Source organism: Aethalodelphis obliquidens, unplaced genomic scaffold (assembly GCF_003676395.1).
Source record: "Aethalodelphis obliquidens isolate GAN/ISIS:26980383/991018 unplaced genomic scaffold, ASM367639v1 scaffold89, whole genome shotgun sequence".
Lineage (NCBI taxonomy): Eukaryota > Metazoa > Chordata > Mammalia > Artiodactyla > Delphinidae > Aethalodelphis > Aethalodelphis obliquidens.
The window spans coordinates 5,569,668-5,592,930 of NW_020838033.1; the positions used below are offsets into that span (position 1 = coordinate 5,569,668).

General features: G+C 55.3%; 3 protein-coding genes across 5 annotated transcripts; 1 reads left to right on the plus strand and 2 right to left on the minus strand.

Annotated features, from left to right (window-relative positions):
* Positions 1–926: 926 nt before the first annotated feature.
* Positions 927–5,762, plus strand: NKIRAS2 (NFKB inhibitor interacting Ras like 2). 3 transcript variants are annotated; one of them, XM_027094431.1, is made up of 4 exons: positions 927–1,652; positions 2,641–2,748; positions 3,148–3,389; positions 4,032–5,762. In XM_027094431.1, the coding sequence occupies exons 2-4, from the start codon at positions 2,655–2,657 to the stop codon at positions 4,269–4,271; spliced, it is 576 nt and encodes a 191-aa protein (XP_026950232.1). In that variant the 5' UTR covers positions 927–1,652; positions 2,641–2,654; the 3' UTR covers positions 4,272–5,762. The 3 variants fall into 3 exon arrangements, with proteins under 3 accessions (XP_026950232.1, XP_026950233.1, XP_026950234.1); XM_027094432.1 differs by lacking the exons at positions 927–1,652; positions 2,641–2,748 and adding an exon at positions 2,755–2,954 and having other exon boundaries at positions 3,119–3,389; XM_027094433.1 differs by lacking the exons at positions 927–1,652; positions 2,641–2,748 and adding an exon at positions 2,755–2,954.
* A 1,145-nt stretch (positions 5,763–6,907) lies between these two features.
* ZNF385C (zinc finger protein 385C) lies at positions 6,908–16,668 on the minus strand. Its single transcript, XM_027094449.1, has 8 exons — positions 16,650–16,668; positions 16,058–16,230; positions 14,154–14,264; positions 12,669–12,834; positions 8,839–9,129; positions 8,118–8,314; positions 7,707–7,817; positions 6,908–7,214 (listed from the first exon to the last, which is right to left on the minus strand). The coding sequence occupies exons 1-8, from the start codon at positions 16,666–16,668 to the stop codon at positions 6,978–6,980; spliced, it is 1,305 nt and encodes a 434-aa protein (XP_026950250.1). The 3' UTR covers positions 6,908–6,977.
* Positions 16,554–22,563, minus strand: CUNH17orf113 (chromosome unknown C17orf113 homolog). The gene is made up of 2 exons (XM_027094424.1): positions 20,500–22,563; positions 16,554–19,335 (listed from the first exon to the last, which is right to left on the minus strand). The coding sequence occupies exons 1-2, from the start codon at positions 21,040–21,042 to the stop codon at positions 17,851–17,853; spliced, it is 2,028 nt and encodes a 675-aa protein (XP_026950225.1). The 5' UTR covers positions 21,043–22,563; the 3' UTR covers positions 16,554–17,850.
* Positions 22,564–23,263: the final 700 nt, after the last annotated feature.

A 23,263-nucleotide genomic window follows, 5' to 3' on the forward strand; every position in this document is an offset into this window, starting at 1 on the left:
AGCTCGCGGGGTGAGGTCCCTGCTGTACAGGGTCCTCAGTGCTCCCAACCCTCATATAAACTCTGTGCTCAGCACGCTTGTCTTGCCGATTGCAGTCTGGATTGGGAACTCAGAGAGGGCAAGGACACAGCCCTTCGTAGTATTTCCTTTCACCCAAACCAGTAATTTTTGTGGACTTGAGTTAAATAGGGGTTTCCTGAGGTTAAACTGGGGGAGTTTGAGGTTAAATTTTTAAAGTTAAAGGGTACTAAAATAAGAATGGGTCAAGAGAATTTTAAAAGGATTTACCCCGCCCCCCAGACCCCTGACGCCCTTGCTTGCTTCTGCAGTAAAACAGTCTGTGCCATTGTCCATAGGACGCTTGCATGGTTCTTCCTATCACAGTGCTGAGGGAGCTGAGATCACACCTAACACTGGGGAGTGGAAGATGGGAGAGGCTCAGGGGTTTGGAAGAGAGAAGTCATTCAGCCAGCCAGTCATTCAACAGCCCTCTCCAAAGTACCTACTTTGTGCTGGGTTGGGAAAGCGCAGACTCAGACCATCTAACCTGCTTGCCAATGGCTCACGGTCTACAGTCTAATACAGGAGGCCCATCTGTCTTTAACCATCTTCCTCCTTTGTGTTCTCGGCATCTAAAACTCCCAAGTTATCACCAAGTGTTGTTGATTCTCTTACCAAATGTCTCCCAAATCTATCTCCTTTCCATCCCAATTCAGATTCTCATCATTTTTTGGAAAACTTGGAATACTACCATAGTCTAACTAACCCCAAGTCTCACCTCTCTCCAACCTTCACTCTTCTACCAGAGTGATCCACTTAAAAGCAAAAACTGATCATGTCACTTCGCTGGCATAAGTCGTATCAATGGCTTTCCACTGCTGTTAGGATACAGTTTGAACTCTTTGGCCAGCACACAGGCCTTTGATTATTTGGCTCCTTTCTACCATCAGTAATGAACCCAAATACTTGTAGTTCCAGTAAATGCCATGACTCTTGCCGTATTTCCTCCACCCTTTCCTCCCACACCCTTCAAACTTCAACACAGACCTGACCTCCTCTAGGAAGGTTCCTCGGAGAATGTGATGCCCACTGCCCCCAAGTTAAATGCCCTTAGTTGTGCTCCCATAGCACCTCTGTAATAGTTCTTACCATGCTGTACTGTAATTATTGGTTTAGATGTCTAGCTCCTCTAGATGGTGACGTTCTAATGGGCGGCAACGGTGTCTAATTCCTCCGCTTTTTCTCAGCACGTGGTCCTGTACCTGGCACAGAGTAGGAGCTCAGAAGACATTGGATGAATAAATGACTGAGTAAACAAAGTGTTACTGTAGTAGCCTTTAGAGAAAGAACATATGGGCATCTGAGGCACCAAAACAGCCGGCCGGTCTAGGGAGCCTAGAACCCTGTGCTCTGGAGACCATTCAGCCCAGGTCCCGGCCGTCATTTCCCCGCCGGCCTCTGGAGGCGCTGTTCGGCTGGCGCCGGCTCTCCTCCGCCAAAATAGGTCTTGCAGGATGGAAGCTACGGGGCGGGGCCAGACGGAGCCCGGAAGGACCCGGAGGAAGATCCGAGTGTTTGCGGCCGTGCTGCCCCACCCCTGGTCCCGGCGCGCGTAGAGGGGCCCGGCCGGGCTGCTGCTAGGGCCCCAGGAGGTACGGAGCTGGGAGGCCGGGATCGACCACTGCTTCTGGACCCTTTAGGTGGCAGGATTCCGATTCCCTCTGGGAGCCCTCTCGTGGGGAATTCTGTTCCGGAGGCCCGCCTAGCAGTCGGGGTATCCCTTAATTTCGGGGCTCACTATATGAGGCCCCTCGCGGGGAGGGGGATCTGTACTAAGAGTTTACTTTGGAGAGGTTTCTGTTTAAGATCCCTTTGGGGAGTGATCTCTGTATCTCTCCTCTGGCGGGGGCGGAATCCTCGTCTGGGGCTCCTTCTGGGAAGCCTGTGTTTGGGATGCCTTCGAGGAGATATCTGTTTGGGACCTCCAAACAGAGAAGGGATTTCTGTGTCTAGGCCTTATCTGGGTTTGTCAGTTCAAGAGAAACAAAATTATTCTTTTTTCTGAAGCGTTTTTTTCCTTAGATTCCTTCACTCTTTTGTTTCTGTCTTTTTCATCTGAGCCATGGCCTTGACTGGGAATTCGAGGGAACTAATTGTCTGGATAAGCCATACGGGAAAGCAAAATGTTCTTCCTAATTGTCCATTCTCCCCAGGAAGAGTGGTATAAGACAGATGCACACAAAATAATAGTCCTGCCTATTTCTCCATGGGGTCATGGTTAAAGAGAGGGAGCTGAGCCAGAGCTCCCTTCAGCAACTGGTCCTCCACATCCTGTGCACAGAAAGGAACCTGGCTAGTGGTTCCTTTAAACCAGCGACTCTTTTCCCCCTTTATGGCAATGCTTACCGAGCACCTGCTCTGCGCCAGTTACTGGCCTCGTACTGGGAATAAGATGAATAATATACAGCTAACTGTCCAGTAGTGGATATAGACACATCACTTTAGTACACCCTGCCTAGGGTAGCAGACAGGGCCGAACCCCTGAGGCCATGCATCCACTTCAGAACTTGCGTCCTCAGTCAAGGGAAGTTTGCCCTTGGTTTTGATCCTGCCTCACCCAGTGTGCTTCCGTTCTTCAAGGTTGAAAGCTAAGCATGGGGAAGAGCTGCAAGGTGGTCGTGTGTGGCCAGGCTTCTGTGGGCAAAACTTCAATTCTGGAGCAGCTTCTGTACGGAAACCACGTAGTGGGTGAGTGTTGCTGGGCGTGAGGCATGGTGGAGGAAGTGGAAGAATGAGGAGAGGATTTGATCACAACACGAAAAGGCTAAAGGTCGCTGCTGCTGGTCATTACACCGAAAGATCCCAACTCTACAACACTGAGGACATCTGGAAAGAGAAAACCCAATGTCCGAGATAGGAAGGAAAAACTTCCGCGTCACACTGTGTTTAGCAAGGTATCACCGTGAGATTAGAGCTGTCCCCCCAAGTTATTCCAGTCTGGCCAGACTCGCAGTCTTTGGCCCTCTCTCCTCAGCCCCCATGTACCTTTCTCTCCCTGTCTGGTTGGCCTGTTAGGATATATTCAGTCACTCATGTTCCCAATCTCTTTTCTCCCTAGAAACAAGTTTTCTCCTCATTTTGTCCCAGGTTCTGAGATGATTGAGACGCAGGAGGACATCTACGTGGGCTCCATTGAGACTGACCGGGGGGTGCGGGAGCAGGTGCGTTTCTACGACACCCGGGGGCTCCGAGATGGGGCTGAGTTGCCCCGGCACTGCTTCTCCTGCACTGACGGCTACGTCCTAGTCTACAGCACGGACAGCCGAGAGTCCTTTCAGCGCGTGGAGCTGCTCAAGAAGGAGATTGACAAATCCAAAGACAAGAAGGAGGTGTGTGTGGGAACCCTGGTGATGAGAGAGAGTGGGCCCTGGGCTGGCTTTGGGAGGCCTGGAAAGGCTCTGTTTTTCACTGATTTGCCAGGACGTGGGTTTAGAGCTGGAGGGCGGAGATGGAGGCCACTGGAGGGTGTCTTCACTCCTAGAGGTGGCCGTATGTTGAGGCAGCTCTACCAAAGAGGCTTCTCCAGTTTAAGACGTCCCCACTAGTCTTTCTTTATAATGGTTCTGTGGTCTCCCCTGTGAAGGCCCTTTTGTTCTCAGATCCCGCTTTAAGCTGCAGGCATTCTGGGAGCGCTTCCTCACCGGTTACTTTGCCAACAACTAACTGACTGCCAGTAATGATCAGGCATTGGTGACACAGGGCTTGTAATGGAACTCCTCCAGATGGAGGCCCCCGTCCACAGTTTCTAATACAGGAAGAGATGAGACATCAGCCGTTGAGACTTTCCCTCTCCTAGGACTCCGAGGTGGAAATGGTTGCTTTTTCCTCTCCTCCCTCTGTTCAAATTCTGGCCTCCATCTGGCACCCCCTCCAGGCGTTCCATTACAAGCCCAAGGTGGTCACTGGCCCTCACGACCATTCCTGAGGTCCATGCTACAGCCACAGGCCTCTACTCTGTCCCTCTTCCCCAGGTCACCATCGTGGTCCTCGGCAACAAGTGTGACCTGCAGGAGCAGCGGCGTGTAGACCCGGATGTGGCTCAGCACTGGGCCAAGTCAGAGAAGGTGAAGCTTTGGGAGGTGTCGGTGGCTGACCGCCGTTCACTGCTGGAGCCCTTCGTCTACCTGGCCAGCAGGATGACCCAGCCCCAGAGCAAGTCTGCCTTCCCCCTCAGCCGCAAGAACAAGGGCAGCGGCTCCTTGGATGGCTGAAGAGCTGCCTTGCCAGCTCTGGAAGATGGGTTGAGGGGAAAGGGAGGGGGGGTTTTAGGCAAGCTGTCCTTCCCAGTCAAGGGGGGAGCTCCCCACTAGGCCAGGCAGCTGGGCTGTCCCAGGCTCAGGTCACTTTTGCTCCCTCCCAACTCTGGGAAATGCAAATAGTCTAGGTTAGCGGTCCCCAAGCCCCCCAGCCCCCATCCTGCTGTATCCTAACAGCAATGGAAAGCCATTGATAGGATTTATGCCAGTGAAGTGACATGATCAGTTTTTGCTTTTAAGCAGGTCTAGAGTGGTTTTGGATCACTGTCCCTTCTGCCGGCCCTGGACAGGAAGCAGAGCTGTGTGTGGAAGTGCCCAGTCTAGGGTCTGATTCCTATCGCAGGGGTCTTACACCTCTGGGTTTCCTGCCAATCTCACACACACACACTCACACGCTTACGGCACCAGCCTGGATTCTAGAGAAAGGGCATCCAGGTGTCTTGTTTGTGTGTGTGTGTGTGTAGATGTGCACACGTGTGTGTGCTGGTGTTCGGGGCGCCTCCTCATCCAACACCCTGACCTCTCTCCTGTCTTCTCCTGGGCTGAGAGAAGCTAGCCTGCTGGGAGCATAATCTTCTGTTTCAACTCTTCCCCCAGCTGCCTGCTTCCCCTTCCTGCTCAGGGAGCATTTTCTTGGTTGAGGTGGAATGGAATGCCGACTGGGCTGGGAGTCACCAGCTGGCTTTGTGGCCCTGCGAGGCCTTTCGCCTCTAGGGGCTTCAGTTTTCTCAGCTGTAAGGTGACGGCAGTTGCTTAGATGATCTAGATCCTCTCCAGCCCTGTGGGTATACTGCCCATGGTTGGGCTGGCTGCACTGTTCCCTTAGCTTCTCCCGTTTCAAGGTGCTATGCCTGTGGCCCTGGAGGCTGGGACACTGCTCCCCACCCCCCAACCACCAGGGGGCAGGAGTGCACTACCCACTCTAGTTGCCAGAGTGGCTGCCCAGTGCCCGATCCGCGGACCTCACAGCCCTGGGGACTGGTCGTCACCCTTTCCTGTGGTTGTTTTCAGCTGATAGCTGGACTTCTATTTATAGATTACCTGTGTTTATATGCCTGCCGCCATGGTGGAGGCTGGGCAAGGTGCTCGTCTAGCCCTCCCCTCTTACCTCAGATGCCTGAACAGAGTAAAGCCGGCCAACAGCAGCTTCTCAGGAGCTGCCAGATCTCTGGGGGCTCAGAAGGGTGGTTACGCTTCCAACACGCTGTAAAGTGAGCTGGTGACCCACAACTTCCCGTGCCCACTTCGTGCTTCTGATGTACACACCTAGCATAGGTGAAGACACTACAGCCAGGTGACCTTCAGTACACGCCCCTTCTCCCCAAGATGGGAGAGGTGAGCAGGGTCAGGTGGCCCAGGCTGGGCGAGTTAGGGCGTGTACAGGCTTGGGCTTAAATTGATTTATTGATGCGTTGGACACAATAAAACCACAACTGTTATCAAAAAGTTTCCCACCCTCCCCCCTTTTTCTTGTTCTCCCATTGGAAACAGCTTTAAAAAAGATACAGGTGGATACTGGCAAAGTCCCATATTGTGGGGTGAGGGTGGCAGTGCTGCTCGGGTGGGATGGAGGTTATGACATTAATTTTGACAGCATGAAAACGGGTCTTGAGAGTGGCTCCAAGCGGATCCCAATACTCAGGTGAGTCACAGTGAGGGGGCCTTGGGGTGCTCGTGGGGGAAGGGAAAGCTGAATTGAGCGCTAGGGGCCAGTTTGGGGTGAGAGCTGGAAGGGAAAGCTCTTTGGGAGCCCTGGGGGTATTCGGTGTTAGCTGGACCCATAGTCTGAGGGAGACCCAGTGTCACCCCCCCTTCCCCCCACCCCGCCCCGAGAGCTGGGATTCAGGAGGAATCAATGAAAGGCTAAGAGAGTAGAACGTGTGTGGGACTGAGCACTTCCTCTGTTAAAAACTGGGCCCGGCCAGCACATTACCCTGGCCTCCCCGTCGTAGCCCATTCCTGTCAGAGCGGATGGAAAGCCCCGGAGGCTTGCAGTTCCAGCCACCCCTTGGCTTTGCCCCACTTAGCACTGCTCCCTTCCTCCACAGTCTTCCACCACATCCCCAATGGTCAGCTCGTCCAGGTAACCTTGAACCCACTCCATCTTGAGACCCTGTGGTTGGGGTGGCTGTGACTGTCCCCTTAGCTTCTCCCTTGAGACGGCCCCCTCAACACCAGTGATTCTCTAGAGAATCCAGTGAATGGGGAGGGCCTCCCCTCCCTGCCCCTAGGGCATGGGAATAGAGGTCGGGCTAGGAAAAGGTAAGATTCCTCGGACCTCGGCCACATGGGTATAGGTCTTGAGTGGGAGAATGAGAGCACCACAGGGCTGGGGCTAGGATTCTGCATAGATCTTTGGATTTTCCAGTTTGTTCCCCATAAATCAGGATGGGAAATGGAGGGGAGCCCAGGGCTAGCCCTAGAGGCCTGGGGAAGGGAGGGTGCAGAGGGATGGTTCTCGGGCTGGGGGGCATTAGTTGAATCCCCAGTGCAGATTCAGTGAAGGGCTCTTAGCATTAGCCCAGCTCTTCCTAGATTGGGCAGGAACCCCTAGGCTGTAAAAGGCAGTCTCCTGTGGGATGCAGGGAACCGAGGCATCTTGGGGAGAGGAGGAGGGGGAGGGCAACTGCTGGGAAATCAGCCCCGGGCTCCCCAGGAGGGCTAATAGGGGGCAAAGACGATGGGTCCCGTGGCAGGGCGAACGGCTCCTGCTGGGGTGCGAAACAGAGCTGGGCCCAGGATCGGAGGCGGGAAGAGGGTGGTGGCTGCCGTAGGCGCAGGCCGGAGGGCCAGGGGCCCTGGGAGGGCACAGATGGTTGCCGCCGCGGTGGGGATCGGGCTGGGCAGGAAGCGGGCTGCCAGCGTCTTGGTGAGTTGCTTCTGCAAGGCCAGTTTAGACTGCAGAGAAGAGAGGAAAGGACTCAAGTCTCTGACCCCAGGAAAATCCCGTCCCCTCCCTGGGCCCCCTCCTTGGGCTTTTTGCTGTGGAGTGGGGGGGAAACGTGACTGTCAGGATTCCAAACCCAAATCCTCCTCCCTTCCCACCCCCAAACATTCATTCCAAAGGGCTTTCTCCACCACCTGCCTTCCTGCCTGGAGGGAGGAGAATCTTAGGATGGGCCGAGGGAGGAGGCTATGGGGAGCGGGGGTGGAGATGGTCTCCGGGAGATGCACGCCCACGCCTCGCTGTTGCCCCTGAGGTTACTACCTGGGCCCACCTTCCCCCCGGAAATGTTTCTGAGCAGATCCCCAGGCAGCCTCCAACGGGGGTGGCTTCCTTCCTGCCCCTCCTCCCAGCCGCCCAGCTGGCCCTCCCTTCCGGCCTACCCTCTCCCCTTACCCTCTCCCCTCTGGACCCGGGTCCCAGCTCTGTCGCCCGGAGACAGATACCTTGAGGATACTCACAGCCAGCGCTGCGTGCTTCTGCAGCCTGCTGTGCTGGCTGGAGGGCTTGGGGGGCTTCCCGGCCAGGCGGTCTTTGTGCCTCCTGCTGCTCAGGTGCTAATGGACAGACAGACAGACTGGGAACAAGATGAGGAACCCAAGGACCCCCAAACTACGGCTAGCTCACCCTTCCTCTACCCACAATTCACACACCTAATGCACATGGCCCTGGAGTGGCCCTGGGAAGGGGAGGTTAAGAATTGGCCTTCGCCTTCCAGGAGCCTCGCACCTCTTCCTCCACTGCTCCCTGCTCTGCTCTACCCACCTCCTCCCCGCAGGCTCCCTCCTCCTGGCCTGGCACTGGGCCCACCCCCCTCACCCCTGCTCCACCCCCAATCCCAGCCGCACTTGCCCCACCTGCTTGAGTTGGGTCTCCGAATTGACCTGGAGCTGACAGAGAGCACAGTGGAAAGGGGGCCTGGGCCCCTGCCGGCCCCCGCGGACCCCCGTCACTCTCTTGGCCTTGTGTCCAGCTCCTCCCCGGGGCACTGCGTGGCCCCTGCCCCTGCGGGGAGCGCCCCGCTGACCTTCCACCATCCACCGGTGCTTGGCTCCTGGAGGAAGGAAAGAAGACAGCTTGCTAGCACCAAAGAGGGGCTTCAGGGGCCACGGAGACCCCCTCCAAACCAGGTCAGTTTGGCTGCCCCTGAAGCCTCCAGGCTGCTCAGCACCGCCAGCCCCTCCAGCCATGTGAGATTTCTCTTTCCCTCCCAAAGGTCCTCCCGGCTGTTCTCATTTCATGCCAGCATCCCCCAAGGAAGGCCTTGTTGCTGAGTAACAGGTCGGCTTCCCTTTGGCTCTCATTCCAACCCAATTCCCTCGGGTCTGATGCAAGGAGAGATGGGGGGGTGTCTCCTGTCTTCAGTGATGACCCTCCAGTTCTTGCTGCCTGACTTCTCTCCCCGACTCTCCCTCCTCAGGCACTACCGGGAGGACCTGAAATGCCCACCCAGCCACAGCTGAGCACAGCGCCTCTGTCACCTAGCCCTGCAGCAAAGTGCCCAGAAGCTCTAGCCTGCCCACACCTGCTGAGGGCCATCTCCTCCCCGGGACTCGAGCTGGTGAGGGGCGCACTGACCTGTGTTGTGAGCCTGAAGCTGGGAGGCGGAGTTCACGGTCACCTTACACGTGGGGCAGTAGAGGCGCCCCTTCTCGCTCCTGCCTTCCCCACTCACACCACTTTCCACAGCAGCCGCCACCGGTTCAGGCCCTGGAGCCTCTCTCCCAGGCTCTGGGGAGCAGGGTGGGCAAGAGGAAGAGGAGGAAGAGGAGGCAGCATCCAAGACGTCTGAGTGGGCCGGCTCCCTGGCCGTGGGTTCCGGACTCAGGGGTGGCTGGACTTTGGGACCAGGAGGAGGGGCTGCAGGAACTGCTGGGGAGATGGAAGGCGTGGGGTAAGAGTGTGAGGCCCAAGATGATTCTCGAGACCACGATTTTAAGCACAGATATTCTGGGGGTGGCATGGCAGATTGGAAGGGTCCCTGGTGTAGATATGACCAGCACTGAATTCCAGACTCCCCACCAAATCACTGGGCAGACTTGGGCCTCCTTGGGCCTCAGCTTTCCCACCTGATATGATAAAGTTGGATCCAGTGGTCTCAGAGGGCCCACCCAGCCCTGATGATCTACAGTCATTAGGGAGCTGTTAACTATGTGGAAGTCACCCAAAAGATGTGCCAGAATATTCATGGAGCACTATTCATAGCAGCAGAGAACTGGAAACTATCCAAATATTTGTCAGCAGGAGAATAGCGAAAAGAGTTGATGGGTCACGCAATGGAATATTACATGGCAATGAAAAAGGACAAAATACAGCTACACGCAGCAACTTCTGATGGGGTTATATCCTGATAAACCCATCGTAAGTTGAAAATACCGTAAGTTGAAAATGTCATAAGTTGAAAATGCAGGTACTTCCCTGGTGGTCCAGTGGTTAAGAATCTGCCTTCCAATGCAGGGGACATGGGTTTGATCCCTGGTCAGTAAACTAAGATCCCACATGCTGCAGGGCAACTGAGCCCACGTGCCACAGCTAGAGAGAAGCCTGCGCCTTGCAACAAAGAGCCCTCCCACCGCAACGAAAGATCCCGTGTGCCGCAACTAAGACACAACACAGCCAAAATCAATCAATCAATAAAAAGGAAGGAAATTTTTTTAAAAAAATGCATTTAATACACCTAACCTACGGAACATCATAGCTTGACCCAGCCTACCTTAAATGTGCTCAGAACACCTACATTAGCCTACAGTTGAGCAATGTCATCTAACACAAAGCCTGTTTTATAATAAAGTGTTCAATATCTCATGTCATTTATTGAATACTGTGCTGGAAGTGAAAAACAGATTGCTTGCATGGGCACAGAATGGGTTGTGTGTCAGTTGTTTACCCTCCTGGGCACGCGGCTGTTGCTGACCAGCATCACAAAGGAGTATGCACCTACCGTATATCGGGGTCCCCAGCCCCCAGGCCACGGATCGGATCGGTACCAGTCTGTGGCCTGTTAGGAACCGGGCTGCACAGCAGGAGGTGAAAGGTGGGTGAGCGAGTGACGTTTCATCTGTATTTACAGCCACTCCCCATCGCTCGCATTACCACCTGAGCTCCGCCTCCTGTCAGATCAGCGGCAGCGCATTAGATTCTCATAGGAGCACGAAGCCTACTGTGAAGTGCGCGCGAGGGATCTAGGCTGTGGGCTCCTTATGAGAATCTAATGCCTGATGATCTGGGGGGGGAGCTGAGGCGGTGATGCTAGCGCTGGGGAGCGGCTGCAAATACAGATCATCATTAGCAGAGAGGTCTGACTGCACAGAGACCACAATAAATCAACTGCCTGCAGACTCATATCAAAACCCTATCCGTGGGCTTCCCTGGTGGCGCAGCGGTTGAGAATCTGCCTGCCAATGCAGCGGACACAGGTTCGATCCCTGGCCCAGCAAGATCCCACATGCCACAGAGCAACTAAGCCCATGCGCCACAACTACTGAAGCCCAAGTGCCCTAGAACCCATACTCTGCAACAAGAGAAGCCACTGCGATGAGAAGCCAGCGCACCGTAACGAAGAGTAGCCCCTGCTCGCCGCAACTAGAGAAAGCCCATGCACAGCAACGAAGACCCAACACAGCCAAAAATAAAAACAAATTAATTAATTAATTAAAAGAAAAAACCTATCAGTGGGCTTCCCTGGTGGCGCAGTGGTTGAGAATCCACCTGCCAATGCAGGAGACACGGGTTCAAGCCCTGGTCCAGGAAGATCCCACATGCCACGGAGCAACTAAGCCCATGCGCCACAACTACTGAAGCCCAAGTGCCCTAGAGCCCATGCTCTGCAACAAGAGAAGCCACCGCAATGAGAAGCCTGTGCACCACAACAAAGAGTAGCCCCCACTAGCCGCAACTAGAGAAAGCCCATGCGTAGCAACGAAGATCCAATGCAGCCAAAAATAAATAAATATATAAATTTCTTTAAAAAAAAAAAGTCCTATCAGTGAGTGGCAAGTGACAATTAAGCTGCATCTTATGGAGTAGACTGGACATAAGCAACACACTTCGGGTGTCACTGTCTCCCATCATCCCCAGATGGGACCAACTAGTTGCAGGAAAACAAGCTCAGGGCTCTCACTGATTCTGCATTATGGTGAGCTGTATAATTATTTAATTATATATTACAATGTAATAATAATGGAAATAAAGTGCACAATAAATGTAATGTGCTTGAATCATCCTGAAACCAACCCTCCCTCCCCGGTCCATGGGAAAATTGTCTTCCGTGAAACTGGTCCCTGGTGCCAAAAAGGTTGGGGACCACTGCCGTATGTTGCTAGCCCAGAAAAGATCAAAATTCAAAATTGGAAGTCCAGTGTCTACCGAATGCATATGGCTTTCACACTGTTGTGAAGTCAAAAAATCATAATCCAGGGCTTCCCTGGTGGCGCAGTGGTTGGGAGTCCGCCTGCCGATGCAGGGGACGCGGGTTTGTGCCCCGGTCCAGGAGGATCCCACATGCCACGGAGTGGCTGGGCCGTGGGCCATGGCCGCTGAGCCTGCGCGTCCGGGGCCTGTGCTCCACGGCGGGGGAGGCCACAGCTGTCAGAGGCCCGTGTACCGAAAAAAAAAAAAATCATAATCCAAACCACCATGAAGTCAGGGACCATCTGTATATCATTAACCAAAACCAGGTGAAACTGATCTCTGGTGAGAAAGGTCAGGCTCACAGTTACTCTGGGGGAGGGGTGTAGGTGGTTGGATAGCATCACCTCCAAACTCATGTCCATCTGGAACCTCAGAATGTGATCTTATTTGGAAATAGGGTCTTTGCTGATGTAATTAGTTAAGACGAGATCATACTGGACTAGGGTGGGCCCTAATCCAATGACTGGTGTCCTTATAAGAAGACCATGTGAAAGCACAGAGACACTGGGGAAAATGTGATGTGAAGTCGGAGGCAGAGACCGGAATGAGGCATCCACAAGCCAAGGATTGCCGGCAACGACCAGAAGCTAGAAGAGCGGAATGAAACAGATTCCCCCCACCCAACCGTGCCCCCAGAAGGAACCAACCCTGCTGACACCTTGCTTCAAACTGCTGACCTCCAGAACTGTGAGAAAACACATCTCTGTTATTTTCAGCCACCCAGTTTGTGGTCATTTGTTATCACAGCCCTAGGAAGCTAACAACAAGGTAGTGACCGGGAGGGGACCCAAGGAGGGGCTTCTGGGGTGCTTGTGACACATTTCTTCATCTCAGCAGATCCAGACTGGAAAATCCGTGGCGCTCTACACATGTGATGTGTGCCTTTCCCTGTATGTATGGAATACACACGAGCAGGAATAATAATAGGCAGAAATCGCTCAACCCCTTGTCAGAGCCAGATTTGGAGTGGGATAGGGGGAGAAAAGTTCAGGACTGACCTTTGCTCTGTGGCTCTTCAGGGGCTCCACTGGCTGGAGTCGGGGATGGGGACACCAGCATCCCATCCTGGGCCAGGGTTTGCGGCCTCTGCTTGCTCTTGGTGGCCTCGACAGCCTTGAGTTTTCTGGCGTGTTTGTGGCCTTTGTAGTGTGCTTCGGCCTGGTTCTGGGGAGGGGAGGGCGTGGGGTCACCATTCACTGGCTGAGTCCACCTGCCCCATCCCTGAGCTGGCACTGGGCAGGGGGCAGGTCAGAGGGAGGCACGGCTCCGGCCACACAGGGGGTGCACGCTTGTCATCATCACAGCATGTGTGTGGCCCTGAGGTTTACAGAATGCATTCTCATACACGAGCTCGCAGGCAAGCAGCCCCTGGCTTCAAATTCTGCCTCAGCAGCTTATTAACTGTGCATCTTTGGGCAGGTCCCATCACCTCTCTGAGCCTCAGTTTCCTCGCTCGTGAGCTCTGTGATGATAATACTGATTTCACAGAGTTGTGAGAATTAAAATGAGAACATGAATGATAAGGGCCTAGTACAAACAGTAGGTGCTCAGTGAATGTTAGTTACCAACAGGTTTATAAATGCACAAGTGGAAAAACAGAGCAGTCCCCACACTTTCGGGAATGTGCACCTCAGATCATTCAACCCTTTGTACATTTTCCCAACAAATAGTTATTGAACATTTGCTATGTGCCAGGCACTGTGCTGGGCCTGGTATGAAGAAGATAACGGTTCCTCCCTCAGAGTGAAGTCTCTCTGTTCATCACTTGCATGACTTACATAACCTGAAGGCCTGGAGGGACCCTCCAGATCTGGCCTGTCCACTAGGGGTCCCTTTTTGTTGCTCCCAAAAGTAGGAAAGACAGGCCCCCGTGACCCCTCCCTGGGCACTTTCACCAGAGCAGGGAAGGTCCGCTCTCTAGGGGCGGGCCATGGTAGAAAACATGCGGACTATGGGGTCAGCCAGGCCTGGGTTCAAATCCCAGCTCTACTTACCAGCTGTGTGGCCCCATGCAAGTCACTTAACCTCTCTGAGGCTGAGTTTCCTCATCTGAAAAGTGGGGCTGATGATAGCACCTCTATCCATCTCACAGATGTATCAAGAGAACTCATTAAGAGGATAGGCATGAACACATTCTGGAAACTCTCAGGTGCATTAAGAACTCAGCTCTGGACCGAGAGCCGATGGTGACCCCTGGGACCCGGAGTAGGGAAGGGCAGCCTTCTCTCTGGCAGAAGGGTCCAGGACACAGGAGAGAGGCACAGGGGAGGGAAATGAAATCCCAGGGGGATGGGATGGGATGGGGCAGAGGAATCTGGAGAGAGGAGAGGATGGGATGGATAAAGGACCAGGAGGGGCTCTTCTGCAACGAAGGACAGAAAATACGGAGCCCAGTCCCTTTGCCACCCCTATTCCTCCAGGAAAGACCCCAGAAGCCCAGTCTCCAGCCCCCTCCCCAGCCTGTTTCCACTACTCCTTCTCACCGCTGAGTTGAACCTCAGGTGACAGATGTTACAGGAAATGAAGAGCTTCTTCTTCAGAGGGGAGGGAACCCCAAATGTGTGACTGATGACGGCCTTCTGGACCGGGTCCATCTGTGAAGGGGGTGGGAGTGCACAGTAACTTTGGGGTCAGCTCAGTAAGGGCGGGGGGCGGGCACTGCAAAATGCCAAAAACTAAGACTACGGAGGAGGGCAGTGACCAGCCCAGAGGAAGAAATTTCCCATGTCTGTGGATATTAGAGAAAAAGAAACAGCCTCTTCCCTGGCTGACCTTCTCTGTAGGCCTACGCTTCTGCTTAGAGGCAGGGGGATGGCCAGGATGACCTCCATGACCTTGCGGAACAGAACCATGCGCTGGCGATCACACTGGCATCTCTTGCCGCCCCTCTGGTCTCTTTTTTTTCTCATTCGCAAGAGTCACAACTATCGGGACAGAGAGTTGGGGGCAGGCAGAAGCAGAGAAAGGAATTTGGAATTTCCTCTCCCATAACCCAGACTTGCGCTGGACCTGCGGGCTGGGGGACATAAGGCTTATCTTATCAGCTCTGCCATTGTCACCGGGTCTGAGAGGGAGAGGGACAGCCACGGCCCAGGGGCGGTGGGGGGCTGGGCGGGCGCAGCAGGGGCAGCAAGTGGAAGCCAGAGGGGGGTTCCCCGAGTAGTAGGGTCGTTTCTCTGGCATATTAATTTGCGTGTTTTTTTCTTTTCCTTATTTTAAATAAATTTTTTTTCTTCTATCAAACCAAGCTTTTATGTTCCCTTTTCTCAGGGGCTAGGTTGTTGGGCCCAAAGCAGAAGCTGTCTGGAAGAGGAACTTTCCAAACCTTCCTGAGAGAGGAGAACAGAAACTTTGAGAGAAACTTCCCTGACAAGAGAAAGAGGCTCTAACTCCCACAGCACCCAGGGCGGGGGCGTGCAGAGGACAGGACTTCAGAGGAGAGTGGCCTGCAGGGCCCCCAGTAGGAGGACGACAGCGGGTTGACCCCCTCTTAGGGATTATGTGCCTGAACAGTGAGCATGTCAGCAAGTGACAGTGGGGACCGAAGACCAGAGGACCCTCCCCAAATGTCTCAGGCTCCATAGGACGTTTGCACAACCCCGGAGGGTGGGAAGGAAGGAGCTCCCAAGGGTGACTGAGACGGAATTTCCTACCATCTTGTCAGGATGGGGTGGGGCTCATCAATGATTATATTTGATTTTCCAAATTTTTTAAAAAAGGGGACGTACCTTATAGGTCATGTAGTGAAGTAAATTTCATATTTACACACATACACACATGGAAATACATGTTTCCGTGTATACAGACTAGTAGACAGACACACAGCGCATAAGCTTACAGGCAGTTACAAATTACAGAGACAAGTAGGAAGATACACACTGGCATACACACCAACATCCACACACTTACGGTCACCCAAACCACGAAAAACACTCACTCAGAGGCCAGACACACACCAAACAAATACACAGTCGACACCAAGACACAAAAAAACTCTCAGATACACAAGCACATACACTAATTACAGACAACTACCCAGGCACAGAGTTTATAAACACACATGCACAAGCTCACACCCACGAACAACAAAGTCCTATAGAGACAAACTAAAACAGAAAGGCACACCCCGAGTGCACACAGACATCCCCATAGAGAAACTCAAGTGAAACCTGCAGTTCACAGGCCCCCCCCCAGGGCCCAGCAGTAGTTGCTGGGGGGAGGGGGTGATACCATCCTGGATCCCTGGCCTAAGTGGGAGCTGGGCCCCATTTCAGGAGCACTTGGTCACTCTGGTGACCAGCTTCTGAGAGCTGGGCCCTTGCAGCCCCCCTTCCCCTCCACCCCCACACTTGGCTGCATGCCCCCCACCCGCCAGCCCAGCCCGTACCGTGCTGAAGTTGGGGAAGAGACTGAGCGGGGTGGCACCATTGAAGTGGAAGGCGAGCAAGTGCTTGAAGTCCAGCGGGGGCTGCAGAGGCCTGGCGGGCAGGGGCAGGGAGGCCAGCAGGGGGCTGGGGGTGCTGGAGGCCGGGCCTGCTGCAGGAGGAAGAAGGGCAGGGTCTGAAACGGGGAGCCACGGGGCTCACTCCTCCCTCCGCAGCCAGAACACGAGGCTGATGGGCTTCTTGGGTGTAGAGAGAGAGCAGAAGCCCGTCTCCCTGTCCACAAAGTAGCACTGGCCGAGTCCAGGGCGATGACAGCACGTTTCTGTGCCTCTCCTCTCCACAACTGGGGAAGCAGAAGCAGGGAGTCCACAGTTCCAGGCTGCCAGCCCAGAAGGATGACCACCACCCCACCCACAGGGGCAGCGTAACAACCTAAATGAAGCCCAGAGGGGAGTCAGGCCAAGGGAGTCAGGCCCCTGACACACACACCACCACGGAGACTGCACGATGCACTGGGTTTCCACTTTATTGCAAATTAAACCCAAACCCAGGAGGCCTGGGGAGAGGCCAGCCCCCTCCCCTCTCACTACCTACCCTGTCCAGATCCCCACATGGTTCACAGCAAGGGCTGACAGAGGGGATGGGAAACCCACTGGAATCTGAAAGGATGTGTTCCCCAGCTCTGGTGAGGCCCCAGCTGCTTCCTTCAGGAGGCAAAAAGCCCTCCGACATCCCTGTGCTGGGCCTGAGGCTGCATCTCGGAGTCAGCCAGTCCAGCACTGTGGCTTTACAGTCTTTGGTCTTAAAGGTCTGAGGCAGGGGCCCAGGTTCGATCCCTGGTCGGGCAACTGAGATCCCACAAGCCAAGCAGTGGGCGAGAAAAAAAAAATCTGCTGGGAATTCCCTGGCAGTCCGGTGGTTAGGACTCTGCGCCGAGGGCCCAGGTTCAATCTTTGGTCGAGGAACTAAAATCTAAAATCCTGGCGTGGCAAAAAAAAAAAAAAAAAGTCTGAGGCAAGGGCAGGGGAAGGCTAGGAACTTAGAGAGCAACCAGATTTTGAGGAGGAAAAAAATTAGAAATAAATTTAGTCCACCTGGGACTTTTTTGGACCCTGTCATTGCAAAACCAAAGTAAGTCCTTTTAGATTTTGTGTATTAACACTGTGAAAGATAGGATAGATTTATTTTACATTTATAGATGTGTATGTCGATATACACAGCCATAGAGAGAAAAGCCTCAGGCAGCCTACTGGTGAGGAGGGCACCACCACTTCCTTTGAACTGTTAGCTTGTGAACAGAGAGGGTGCTGTGCTGTGTGTCAAAAACAAGGGCGGTCATCTGCTCTCCAGTCACAGCTGAAGAGATGTCGCTAGAAGTGGGGGCCAACAGTCAAGGACCCAGTCTCCTCTCCTTCAACCCCTGAATTGCGCAGACCCTGTCTTCCTCCCTCCAACCAATAGCCCCTCAACTTTTCTAGGACCAAAACTTGGGCTGAGTTCAGAGGGAAAGGGGTGAGCTACTCTCACCAAACTCTGGAAAGGTCAGGAGTGATATTTAGGGTGCCCCAGACCCCAGCACCTCTGCCCACTGGCCCGAGCCCCGCCCCCGATCCAGCCCCTCCTCCACAGCCCACGGGGCTGGGTTAGTACTCAGCGTGGAGCAGAGGAAGCACGGGGAAGTTGGGTGGGAGGCCGCAGCTAGGAGGTCAGGCTGGGTGCAGCACAGTCAAGTCCGGCTTGGCCCTTAGAGAGCCTAGGGCCCCGGGTTGGCTGGACAGAGGAGAGGAGGCCGCCCTCACGTGAGCTGCGAGCCCAGGAGCCCCTCGCCCCACCCACTCTCTAGGAACTCCACCGCCAGCGCAAAGTCAAACTCGTGCAGCGGCGGCCCATCCACCGCGATCTTCACCGCGGGGCCGCCCCGGCCTTCCCCCGCCCCGCCCGGCCCCCACCACCGCAGCTCCCGGCTGCGGCCGACCTTGTCCAGGAGGCCGGCGCCCGCGGGCAGCGCCAAGGCCAGGGAGGCGAGGGCGGCGAAGTCAGGGAAGAGCTCGTGCAGTTCAGAGCGCGCGCACGCCAGCTTGGCGCACAGGGCCCGCGGGCCCAGCCGCCCCAGGCTGCACACCACGCGCTTGAAGAGCGCGAAGTCGCCCAGCGCCCGCTGGCACACCACGGCGGGGGCGAAGGCGCGCAACAGGACGCGCAGCGCCCCCTCGCCGTGCGCGCCCAGCTCCTCGGGTGCCTGCGGGTAGCGGCGGGGGTCGAAGATCGCCGCCAAGGCGGCCACGGCGTCCAGCGAGGGCCCGGGGTAGGAGTCCCGCAGCCCCCTCCGCATGGAGTCCAGGAAAGCCCCCCGCAGCCGCTCCAAGCCCTGGACCGCAGCCTCGGAGTAGCCCACCAGCTCCACACCGCGGTAGGTGCAGCGGCCGCGGCCCAAGTCGGGGCTGGAGGTTGCCAGTTCCTGCAGGAAGCCCTGGAGACGCGCCCCACCAGAGCTGCGCTGCGCTTGGAGGGAGGCTGCAGCTGCCGTCACCAGCGGTTGCAGCAAGGCCAAGTCCGGCTCTTCTGGCTGCAGGACAAGGGCGAGCTTCTGCACGGACGGCAGAGCATCCAGCAGGAGGTGGGTGAAGGCCACAAAGGTGAACTGGCGCAAGGCGAGGGCCAGTGCCCTGGTTGTAGGTGAGGCTGGGGCAGAGGCCTCCAGCGTGGGCACCAGGCAAGGCCAAGCCTCAGCCACTGCTTCCACCACAGGCAGCAGGGAGGCCCAGGGCACTGGCCGTGGTCCTGCCAAGTCAATAGCTGCAAGGTCCAGTGCTGCCCGGAGCTCAGGGACCACGTGGGAACTGGGGCCACCATGGAGGCGGAATAGGGCATCCAGCACACTTTCATATTCACCTAGGTAGGCAGGGGGCTTGGGATCTGTCCGGCCGGGGAGGCAGTGCAGCTCCATGAGCAGTGGGCAGGCAGCCTGGAGCTGCGGGCCCACGCTCCCCAGGCGGTCACTGGGGAGGCTTGAGCTGAGCCAGGCCAGCTTGGATGCAGACACGCCGAAAGCCTGCAGAATGTCCAGGAGTTGGCCAGCAGTGGCCTCGCCTTCCTGTAGCTCCACACTGCCCAGGAAGGTGGTGGCAGGCTGGCCATCGCAGGGGGACACCGAAGTGGCAAACAAGGCCAGATTGTGGGACTCAGGCCAGTCCCTGGTCTCGTCCAACACCAGGCCCACATACGGGGATGCCTTCAGGCGTTGGCAGGCCTCTGTGTGCAAGACACTGGCAATGGCCACCTGGGACAGCCAGGGAAAGAAAGGGAGGGAGGACAGAGTTAGGCTTGTCCTGGGAAGGGGAGGCAGGCAGGGTGGGGTGATAGAAAGAGCACAGGCCTGGGGTCAGACTAACCCTAGCTTTGCCACTTACTGACTGTGTGACCTTGGGCAAATCATTTCACCTCGCTGTTCATCTCTGTTTCCTCAGCTTTAAAACCAGGCTGATACCTGCCCCCAAGCTCCTCAAAAGGTTGTTGTGACTCATATCTTAGTGCCCTGACCAGGGACTGAACCTGGGCCCTCATCAGTGAAAGCATGGAGTCCTAACCACTGGACCGCCAGGGAATTCCCATCAATGTAATTTTGTGTTGTACGTGTAAAAATGCTTTAGGAACCATAAAGATTCTACAGCGTTTTGTATGTGTGTGTTTTTCTACAGCATTGCCCCTGTCAGCCTTATTCCTGGGGTCTCCCTCTGCTCTGCTGCTCAGGGATTAACTGATAGACACGTTGACTCCCTACTAGTTACAAAGGGCCCCAACTGTGTGCTGTTTGTCATCTCTCTGGGCGATGAGATCCAACTCCCCCACCCCCTTACCAGCCCCCAGGACTCATACAGCCAGTGCCTAGGTCAGAGCTGCAATATGCATGCCCCCAGGGGCCACATGGGTGATACTGACCTTGAAGTGGGCCAGGGATAAACCAAAGGGAATGGGGAAGCCCATGCCCTGCTCTCCAACTCCAGAACTTCATGCCCTGACTGCACAGGACCTAGCTTTTTAGTAGAAGTCACAAATCCACATTTTTATATGTAATCTCTTGGTTTTTTTTGTTGTTGTTTTTTGTTTATCTTGGAGACTAATTTAAGTTTTCTTAAAAACTGTGAAAACCACCAAAACACATCTGTGGGCCAATCGAGCTCCCAGGCCACCAGTTTGCAACCTCTGACCTAGGTAGTGAGGGGAGCGGACCTGAGCCCTTGAGGACAGGGCCTGGTCCGGCCTCTTCACTGTTGGGCACCCAGGAGCTGGCACCTGGTACGCCCTCAGTGAAGGCTCTGATGGGCGAAGGTGTGAATGAAGTGCTTTGGCTGCTGCCCGGGGGCCTGGCGTGCCGGTACCATGCCCAGATGGCTCGATGTTCTCCCTCCTCAGTCCCTCCCCCACAGCCCTGGCTGCCACCCACCTGCATGTCCCTCACCCTCCTAGGACTGTAGTAATCGCCGTGCTCCATGCCCAGCAGCGCCTGGCACAGGTTGAACCTCTGTAGCTCGAGCAGGGCAGAGCAGCGGTCGTCAGGCACGTCCTCCTTGGCCATGCAGTACACCGTGGTCAGCACGGCCACCTTGGCCGGGTTCGCTTCCACCTTGACACTCCTGAAGCTGGGGGTGGTCGCCAGGCCCGGACAGGTCCCTCCACCCTCAGCCTGGCCCTCAAAAGTGGGCCGGCCCCGGTTGACGGCCAGAGCCTGGCGGTGGGCCCCCGAGGTCACGTGGCGCAGCAGGGCATGGCGCTGGAAGTTGTCGGTGCCCACAGTGAAGGCGTTCTCCGCTTTGCCGTGCTTGTTCCGCACCAGGGCCTGGCGGCACTCTAGGCAAAACATCAACTTCCGCTCGTAGTCGAAGTCCAGCCAGGTGAACTCCTCTTTCCAGTGCTCGTTGAAGTAACGCTTGCACTTCTTATTGGAGTTGGAAGCCTCTCCGGCTGGTTTCTTCCCCGGGGGCACCATTCCTGCTCGAGGGGCAGGGCGCCTCCAACCCCCACCCAGATGCTCTTGTCCCCCCAGCCTGCCCCGCACACCGAAGCACCTCCTTTGACAAGGGGAGTCGGTGGGGAGGCAGGAGGGGGGCAGCCCGCCAGGCTAATGGGGACCATCCATCTAACTTAGCCCGGAAAGTTTATTTCCACTCCGCTGGTGGGAGACTGGAGGTGAAAGAGACAAGGGAGAGGTGTTAGGCGTCCACTGGGGGTTCACACTGCCCACAGAGGACTCCCCGGGCGAGGGGTGGACTGGACCCAATGGGGAAGGGCTACTGGGAGTGGGCCATAAAGCGTTATCCAAAGTGGGTAGAGGTACGGGGTCTGCAGCCCCCTCTAAGGGTCTCCCTGTATCCAGGACAAGGCATCGATTGCTTTGACTGCCGAAGCATGTCAGAACTCAGAGCTGGAAAGACCAGCACCATCAATGCAAACACACTGTATAATCCCGAGACAGCGCTGGTTCTCAGGGCTCACGAATAACTCGGGGCTGAATCCTGGCTCCTCGCCCAAAGGATAACTGGTACCATCAGGCCACAGTCATTTGTGTCAACAGAAGGAAGTTAGCACGAAGCTGAGCTCCCAGAGCCACAGGACTGAGGAATGGGATTTGTTTCCTCTGGAGCTCCCTTCCCTAAACACGCGCGTGGGCACGCTCACACACACACCAGCTGTGTGGTTCTGGGAAGGGTAGCCCAGAAGCGGGGGCTGGGTTCCTGACTAAAGGCAGCCAGCTGGTTGCCTCTACCTCCCTCCCTCCACCACCACGCCAGGCGCGAGCCGAGGATGAGGAGTCCAGTTGATGGCCAAGACCTGCCACCTCTGCTTCCTCATTATCTCTCACACCTGCCCCTCCCCTCCATGGTTACTGATAACAACAGCGGTAACTACCATTTACCGAGCACGAACTGACTCAGGCCCTGTGCTAAGGACTGGGGTGACCCCATCAGGAGACCAAGATTACTCTTGCAAGTACTCTCTGAGGATGCTATCATCCTCACTTTGGACAGGAGGAAACTGAAGCTCGGGAGCTTTAAGTGACTTGCCCGAGGTTTGCCAAGCAGTAAGTGGCTGAGGTGGAATTAGAACCCAAGTCCCCCTGACTCCACAGGCCATGCTGAGACCCTGGCCTGCACCGTCTCACCTGGATTACGCAGCGGCTTCCGCCTCTGCCTTTGTTCCACCACATTCATACCTCACGTACCGGCCAGAGAGCAAGGCCACACACAGATCCCACTGTGTCACTGCCCTGCTTCCGCCTCTCTGGTGGTGTCCATTGCCTAAGTCTACATACCTCACCATGAGCCAGCGAGACCCCCCCCCCCCAGCCTCTGGACACCTCCAGAGCCTTCCCACTCCTGTCTGCTCAGCCAGCTCCAAAGGCTTCCCATGTCCCACACACATTACTGTTATTTCTGCTCCTGCCTCCATCCCCTGTGCCTGGAACTCCCTATCCCTCCTCTTTCCCTGGCTATTTCCCATTCATAACTGGAGAGCAGCTCAGGCATCCCCTCTGCCACCCTAATCCCCCCCCCCCCCCGAACCTGGGCTGGTACCTGTCCTCTATTCTCCCATAATTCCCTGTGTATGAGTCTTTGTAACACAATATGGTGAATGCAGGGATGCTCGACGTATCTCTGTACTTGGTTCCTGGAAGGTCAAGATCACATTTGTTCATTTTTGTACCTCTACGTCCCTGTACAGGACTGGGCACGCAGATGGCTCTCAGCAAAAACTGGTTGTTTAAAAGAACGAAAGGATTATTTTGGCTATATGAAACAACTTCTTGTTTTTTTTTTTTTTAAGATTTTTTTTGATGTGGACTATTTTCAAAGTCTTCACTGAACTTGTTACAATATTGCTTCTGTTTTGGTTTTTCGGCCGGGAGGCATGCGGGATCCCAGCTCCCCTGACCAGGGATCGAACCTGCACCCCCGGAACTGGAAGGCAAAGTCCCAACCACTGGACCGCCAGGGAAGTCCCAACAACTTCTGTTTCTGAGGCTGTTGGTTTAGCTGATTCTAAACTCTGAGAAAGCAGTGACTGTCTTGCCCACCTGATATTACACCCAGCGCCCTGTGTGGAACCTGGCGCTTAGTAGGTAGGTAGAGTAAGGGCAGATGAGTAGAATTCCACGGGCAGCCCATTCAGTGTAAGGAGAAGCACTCCATGTTGCCAGAAGTGGGTGAACC

Bases quoted from the DNA above. Each gene is read 5' to 3' on its own strand.
- NKIRAS2 (XM_027094431.1), top strand. From the start codon at position 2,655: ATGGGGAAGAGCTGCAAGGTGGTCGTGTGTGGCCAGGCTTCTGTGGGC. The intron at 2,749-3,147 runs GTGAGTGTTGCT...ATTTTGTCCCAG, and splicing joins GTACGGAAACCACGTAGTGG to GTTCTGAGATGATTGAGACG. The intron at 3,390-4,031 runs GTGTGTGTGGGA...CCTCTTCCCCAG, and splicing joins AATCCAAAGACAAGAAGGAG to GTCACCATCGTGGTCCTCGG.
- ZNF385C (XM_027094449.1), bottom strand. The intron at 8,315-8,838 runs GTCAGTGCGCCC...TCCTTCCTCCAG, and splicing joins GCTTCAGGCTCACAACACAG to GAGCCAAGCACCGGTGGATG. The intron at 7,215-7,706 runs GTATCTGTCTCC...TCTTCTCTGCAG, and splicing joins TGGCTGTGAGTATCCTCAAG to TCTAAACTGGCCTTGCAGAA.
- CUNH17orf113 (XM_027094424.1), bottom strand. From the start codon at position 21,042: ATGGTGCCCCCGGGGAAGAAACCAGCCGGAGAGGCTTCCAACTCCAAT. The intron at 19,336-20,499 runs GTGGGTGGCAGC...TGGCTGTCCCAG, and splicing joins GGAGGGTGAGGGACATGCAG to GTGGCCATTGCCAGTGTCTT.